This window comes from Triticum dicoccoides, chromosome 1A (assembly GCF_002162155.2).
Source record: "Triticum dicoccoides isolate Atlit2015 ecotype Zavitan chromosome 1A, WEW_v2.0, whole genome shotgun sequence".
Taxonomy (NCBI): domain Eukaryota; kingdom Viridiplantae; phylum Streptophyta; class Magnoliopsida; order Poales; family Poaceae; genus Triticum; species Triticum dicoccoides.
The window spans coordinates 583,378,004-583,386,027 of record NC_041380.1 but is presented as its reverse complement, the minus strand read 5'-3'; the positions used below and the strand labels follow the sequence as shown (position 1 = coordinate 583,386,027).

The window sequence follows — 8,024 nt, the reverse complement described above, 5'->3', positions numbered from 1 at the left end:
AAGAAAACATCAACAAGGTAGCAAAGGATGAGGATATAAATAATATGCAGATTGAAGAGGAGATAAAGAAAGACGAGGATACAAACACTGAGTCGGCAGAGGTGATATAAGAAGAATCTACAATGGAGGATACAGAGAATATGCAGATTGAAGAGGTGATAACCGTACAAGAGGATACAGATCCCAAGTCCACAAAGGCTACACAAGAGTCCATTACGAAGGGTCCACAAAACATGCTTTTTGATGCTGTCATAACCAAGGCTGGAGGTACAATCCCCGAATCGACGGAGGCAAGTTTTCTTTCCACATGTCATTACTATTCAATTAAAATGCCACAGATCAGTTTGTAATATATTAGTACAATATCATATAAAAAGATATTCTCTCTGTTACAATATTATACTACCACGTGTTTCAGCTACCGAGCGATGACGAATCAAGTGAAATACTGAACAATAATGAAGTGGAGGAAAGTAATTGCACGGAGAGCTCAGAATATACACCTATTCTTGATGAAAACATAGCAAACAAAGAGGCCAAATATTCTGAACATACACAGGTGGCTTCCCCTTTCCAACTATTTCTTCCAAGATCATTCTAATTATATTATATCCTACATATGGGTAATTCTTTTAATATTGTTCTCAGAAATTAACCCACAACGAAACAAGTCAACAAATGGTGGTAACTGAGGACGAGGGATTGGCACAAACACCCGGCACGGAAGGGCTTCAAACTATAGAGGACAATCTAACAATGCCCGTGCATATAAAGAAACATATACGACGGCATAACAAGCCTAAGATAGCACGAGACTATGTTGTTTCTCCACAAGGCACATAACAAAACCTTCAATGTCCTTGTACTGCTACATTATTGTTTTTGTGTTCATTATCATTAACTGTTATCATGGCCATCATGACAGATTATGCCTACACTGGTGATGATTGGTCCGTTATACAAAATATCAGATCCGAAACCAGCAAAGAAAGAAATTTAGTGAGCATCGGCGACGCATTTCTGAAAAAAGACATTTACTATCTCTTATAACTCCCGGAGAATGGGTTGGCGATGAAGTAAGTATATTATTATTATTATTATTATTATTATTATTATTATTATTATTATTATTATCGCATTAGGACAGGAAGATACTATTTGATTATGAGTATGTGTCATCTAATATACTATGTATACTTTTAATTGTAGGTCATAAATACATACATAAACTGCATAACTCTACGGAGCATCTACAAGTAAGGTCAGGTGGAACCGTGTTCTTAGAGAATGCATGCATCTCTAAGATGATAAAGATCGGTAGCTATCTGCCCTCAGATGACACGGATGCTGCACCAGCATGGGTATTAAACAAAGCCAAAGCATATTTGGAAAATGATATGGTTAGTCTTAGTTTTCTACATATTTCTATGAATTACAGCAAGAACGACCAATTCGTCCACATACGAGTACAACTAAAATAATCATTTTCTTTAGATACACATTCCAATAAACATGGACGACGTTCACTGGTACCTATGTGTTATAAATGCCAGAAAACAATGTGTTCAAGTGCTCAACTCGCTAGGCCCATACATGAACCGCAAGGACCTCATTGATACGGTTAGTCCTTAGTCCTACTGCCCCATCTTTTCTACAAGCTTTTTTTTCTTATTTCTTGCTTGTGATGCTTATACTTTTTCCATTTGTTGGTACAACAGCTAGAAGGACTGGAGGATTTATTCAAATATGCATCCAAGCACATGGAATTAAAATCCGACAAGTGGACTAATCTAGATGTTACAACATGGAAAAGAGAAGAATATATTAAGAGCAGTCGTCAAACGGATGGGTACGCCTCCTAATATAACTCAGAGCATTTATGCTTAACAGGGCACATTTGGTATGCTATTATGTTTATTTTATCACTGCATAGCATTCCTGAAGGACATTTCATCAACAGATCTGGTATGCCAATGCAATTCTTTACCTTATTGTATGCCAATGCAATTGACACAACACCTCTCATGACATCTGGCCTAAATAATGGAGCTCGAGGCGATAGATTTCATTGGGCTGCATATAGTATAGAAAATGTGTTACAATTTCAGGATTTGAACAACAAATATGTTACTACACATGGAAAGAAGCAGATAGATGGCATACCTATATGCGTTTCACTAACAATCTTCCACTACACTATATCATCCATGCCAACATAGAGAAAGAGAAACATCTCACATATGAATGACAATGTGGCGAAGGCACCTATTGTGCATACAATGGCATAAGCATCAGCAAAGGAAAGATGTCAAATGATGTAGTCACATGTATTTCTGATACAAACTATACAGATATCAACTTGGTTGTCACCCTAGAACTCTCAGTTACTTACTGCCAGTAATAATGTGACATTACAACATGAGAATAGCACACAAATCAAGCAACTGCCACAAAAGCAATGACTCGACATCAATTATAGATAACTGATAGTGACAAATTAAGCCACCCAAAATACAAATCCACAAATCAAAAATGTCACCTGACTAAATCCCCACTGATAACCGTAGGTGCACTAATAACATCTAATCGAACAGCATACCTTCAGCAACCGAGCACGTATGCGAGCTGCGAACCCCTTCCCGGAGCGACTATGTGAGCCAAGCACGGGGGGCGATGATTGCGGCGGAAGCGTCAACGCACTGAATCTCCGTCCAATTTGAGATGCCTCCTCCCACATCGTGTCCAGCAGCTCGCATCTCGATCTACTTTGGGGCAGTAGGATGGCGGCGGCAGAACCGATCTAGGGAAGATCCGCGGGGTTGGCGGCGAGGCAAGGCCGCGGTGGTGACAGGAGGCGGCGGGGAGAGGCCATCGTGGTGATAAGGGCCGGTGGGGCGAGGCCATCGTGGGGATAAGAGATGGCGGGACGAGGCTGTGGTGGGGATACGACGAGACGGGGAGAGCCCATGGTGGTGCGGGTGGGGGGGAGGGGCGCTGGGCGACGGCGTGGCGGCAGAGGAGCCGGCCTGCTGCAGAGGAGGCGGCTGGGTAGATGGCTGGCGGAGAAAGCAAAGTGACGAGTGGAGAAAGAAAAATGAAGTGATGACTTCCTGTGTCTCACGGCCTCACAGTGGAGAAAGTGAAGTGCAACCGAGTAGGGCGTATTGGTGCCCAGGCTCATCTGCACCCAGTTAGAAACAAATTCATAAAAAATTCAAAACAAATTCAAAAAATTCCAAATAAAATTTGTATGGTAGAAAATTTGATGTGTGAGGCCCGCCCAAAATTTCAAGTCATTTGGACATATGAGCAGCTCTCAGCAAAAAAGACAAATCGGACCAAAACAATACATGAACAGTAAACATTTTTACATACCCTCAATTTGTCTTTTTTGCTGAGAGCTGCTCATATGTCCAAATGACTTGAAATTTGGAGCGGGCCTCACGCATCAAAATGTCTATCACACAAATTTTATTTGGAATTTTTTGAATTTTTCTAGTATTTTTTTTATTTGTTTCGTCGACGCGGGTGCAGATGAGCTCGGGTGCAGGAATGGATTTTCGAGTGCAATCGGTGCTCTTTCTTTTTATTTTACTTCTCAGAGGCTGCTTGTGTTTCTCTGGTTACTTGTCAACGCACGAGTGAAATCTGAATTAAATTTTATATGAACCCATTTGGTGAAGTAATAATTATATTGGTCCTCTAAAAAAATGATGCGTCTATAAATTCATTTTTTATTGATAGCCCTTTTGTTCATTCGATTTATATTAAAACTTATGCGTTCACAAATTCAATTCTTTTGTTCATAGCCCTTTTGCTCATTTCATTTATATTAGCAACAAATGTTGTTAAATTCTTTTTAATCAACCGTCTCCAGTATGACTGTGTGGTTCAATCATCATCATTTTATAATACTAATATTTTTTATTAATACCTTTGTTATTAATCACATCAATATTCCTATCATCCAGGTCATCTTGTGGTCTCTGGATGTTAAATTATATGACTGTGTTTGTCTCGAACAGGTATATCTTGCATCGTATCATGATACTAATTATTTCATGTTGTGTCATTATTTGAAAACTAAGTCTTATTATTACTACTTCACTTTAGGTTTATATGACAGATTTTAGAACAAAATTAGCGGTCATTTTAGTCGACTCGGAATTCAATGATGACGATATAAGAAACCGAGACATGGATGATGATGAAACCAACACGGATCCCAACGATTGTATGATTGTTGAAAGACCTCCTAACAAACCGAGAGCATCCAACTCATCGTCACAAGTTGAGCTCATGCCGCAATCATTTATCCTTTCGCCGTTTGTCACTCCAACAAACGACGACTTAATAGATGAACTTTGCTTGTTCATCAGCATGGTTGATGATATCCCGTTGCTAGAGTAAGACACATTTTTTTCAGTTTATATTTATTTCTAATAAATTATTACTCTTGTATAATTATAATTGACATGAATTCCCATTACACAGGAGCGAATGAGTGAAAAGCTCTCAACCTTATCCTATTAGTTTAAACCTGAGACAATTAAAGAACATATTAAAAAATGATGAGTACGTGGATGCCGATTGTTTTAACATGGCTGTGAGGATACTAGCATGCCATGACTTCCAGCTTGCTAGAGATGTGCCAGTGCACTATATGGATCTACGGTTCTGTGTAAGTTATTTTAATCACATTTTACATTTTGCCTCAATTCCACTAATGTTTTCTTACATTATTGTAGTCCATGTCCCACTATGCACGAATCCCAAGTCATCGTGACGGTATGGACATTGCTATGTCGACACAACTGTTTGATAGCTGGCCTGACAGCAATGAGTATCATATCTCCGAATGTGATACAGTAAGATTTGAATTCAAAATTATTGTTTATTTAGTTTCAATGAATGATAATAATTGATGTATTTCTGAATGCATGCATCATTGTAGATTTTATTGCCTTGTGATATTCTTGGGTTATTTTTATTGTTCGTCTTGGACCAACATAAAAAGGTTGTTTCTATTCTGGACCCGCTTTCAATACCTACTTTCGGAAAGCATATATTTAAAACTATGGCCAATGATCTAAACCTTGCACTCCAAGCTGCAAACCCTGCCTTCAAGGACGACATTTTAATATGGGGATGCAAAGTTCCTAATGTTCCCACAAACTCATACGGGTAAGAATCTTGTCAATACATCACAATCTTAATTGATTCATTCAACTCACATGTAACATTTCATACATGCAGTCCCTTGCCGGTTATTTGGTTTTCAATTTAATGCACTCATGGCACGATGAGACGCTACATTTTCCGGTACCCAAGGTAAGTATTGCCACCATACTCATTTCTACACACATTACTCATGTGTTTTAAATAACATTGTTATATAATGCATATGTAGGATGATTTTGAACTGAGGAAGCGATTTTTGGTTCATATTTTGAGGTATGAAGAGAATGAAGTTCTAAACAATATCCTAGTCTTAGAACGAACCATTATAGATCGTATCAAAAGATGGACCTTCCAGAGAGGATCATCATCAAATAATGATTACTAGATAATGTTGCTTAGTTGTTATTTTTAAGTATTTTTGTAATAAGTAACATTTACATTCATTTCTATTTGAAGACATGTGTTTTGGTCTTGTGTTACATGCGTGATTTTTTTCATTTTATTTTTGGAATTTTGGGATCACAACATTTCAATAATGAAAGTCTTTCACCCGTCAAACAGGACCAATGACTTGATCTAAAATAAATTACTACTTTGAAATCATTGGCCGTGACATGCATTTAAATGTCCAGGTAAAAACATAAGACGGAGTTCATATTTTTATTGTAGTAAGATTAGCATACGTGCGTTGCACGTGCACGCAAATTCACAATCGCAGCAGATATGTCTTGCTCATATCATACGGTACGTATCACAGTCATATCTTTGACTTCTTTTTTCTCTCTCATCATCCGAGGCTATATATATGAAGGCGTACGTAGCCTATTTTGATTTGCATCTAATCTATTATACGCTCGCTTACTAGCCTTTGTGACCGTTTATTCTCCAAGACATGGGAGTCCTCAAGGTGCCAATCCTGCTGCTACTGCTCGCTACACTTCTCTTTGTTCCTGGTAAGAGATATACTATGTCTGCAAATTTCATATGAAGAACAAGGCACCTCCTCAAATGAATTATCTATGCCGCTCATATATCAACTTTTTACTCCATTACACATCCATATATTTTGCTTTTTTGGATCGTTGCAGGATCTGATCTTGTATCATACATCATATTGTGGTGCTTGTTTTGTAGGATCGGAAGCCGAGATCTGCGACCAACGGAGCGAGTCCTATCGTGATTCATGCTCAGACGACGATCTATGTCTCGAGGCCTGCCACAAGGAGGACTTTATTAGAGGGCGTTGTCTCCCGGCCACAGTATATCCAATTATACTTTATCTGTGTTACTGCCAAATAGAATGTTGAATAAAAACATGTTGCAGCTGCTGTAGGCCTGATTTGTGATGTACTAATAAATGATGTGGCTCAAAGGAAAAGCTTGCAATACGGTTTTGCTGTAGTTTCCCAATCAGTTGGCCAAATTGGAAAAATATTGCCGAGAGTTTTTATATAGTTTATACTATGTATGTATTGTCTATTGTTTGTTCTGTTGACAATAGTACTATCGTTTTACAATCTATCTAAATGACACGAAGATAGGGAAAAAACTATCAACTCGGACAACATCTCCTTTGTTTATGGAGACATGCATCCCCGACATGTACTTCAGAAATATTCAACAGATGGCAACAATATAGTTCACATAAACAAGGATCCAATTTATATATAGAACATAAACCCACTAGTGATAATAGTTCAAGATCCGAGCGACCCAGTAGGTAAATGTTCAGTTGGGGAGGCAGAGTGGCGCCCCATACCGCGACTCCAATCGGGAGGTTGCTGAATCTGAGGGCCGATTTCTCCTCGTGCTCCAAATTGTTCGTCGGAGGTACGCTTCCGAGGATCTCTTTGGTGTCTCGTCTTCAGTTTCTGTCGGAGGTATGCTTTCTTGGCCTGTTCGAGATCTGGCTGGCTTCCTCACTGGTGGAAAAACAGGCTTCCGTCCAGCCCCATAAGTCGCGAAGCTGTAGGAACCGCGACTAATGGGACCTTTAGTCGCGGTTCTGGAGGTGAACCGCGACCAAAGGCCTGGGCCCAGGGCGCTCGGTGGCCAGCTGGCGCACGTGAGGGTCTTTAGTCGCGGTTGGCGAGGACAACCGCGACTAAAGGCCTTCGGGCACCTTTAGTCACGGTTTGCCAGGCCAACCGCAACTAAAGCCCCTCCCCTATATATACCCATCCAGCAGCCAACACTTAGCCATTTGGAGCCATTCTCTTCACAAGTGGGTGTAGGTTTGCTTTTGGTTCCTCTTATGCACATAAGGTGTTTGATGAAATGCCCCAAGAGCATGAAACAAACATGACATGAAGTGTTGGAGCCACACTCCTCGATCGCGGTTAGCAACTTGATGAGCCTTTGATGTGTCATTGATAAAATATGCATGTGTGCAGTTCATTGTTTAATTTATATTGTTTGTAGCTAGTTAGTTTAACAAATGCATGATGGTTAATTATATATTTTATATTATAATAATGCAGATGAATCGGCAATGGATGTACGGTAACCGACTCTCCGGCGAGTTCACTACGGGTTTGAAAGATTTCCTCGTAGTGGCTAATGCGAACAAGCAGGGGGGTTTTGTTATCTGTCCATGTGTTATCTGTAAGAATCAGAAGGGTTACTCTTCCTCAAGAGATGTTCACATGCATCTGCTTCGGCACGGTTTCATGCCAAGCTATAATTGTTGGACCAAGCATGGAGAAAGAGGGGTTATAATGGAAGAAGATGAAGAAGGGGATGATTTCATCGATGAAAGCTATCTTGCTCATTTCGGTGATACTTTCATGGAGGATGCTGAAGGTGAAGGGGAAGGTGAAGAAGAGGCACGTGATGATCCCGTT

At 39.8% G+C, this 8,024-nt stretch overlaps 1 protein-coding gene across 1 annotated transcript in view; it reads left to right on the top strand.

The window, feature by feature from the left end:
- Window positions 1-6,905: 6,905 nt before the first annotated feature.
- Window positions 6,906-8,024, top strand: part of LOC119356167 (glycine-rich RNA-binding protein 2, mitochondrial-like) — a 6,507-nt gene continuing 5,388 nt past the window's right edge. Inside the window, exon 1 of the mRNA XM_037623088.1 lies at window positions 6,906-7,011. Within this exon, the coding sequence (XP_037478985.1) occupies window positions 6,906-7,011 (106 nt within the window). The remainder of the gene's footprint in view (window positions 7,012-8,024) is intronic.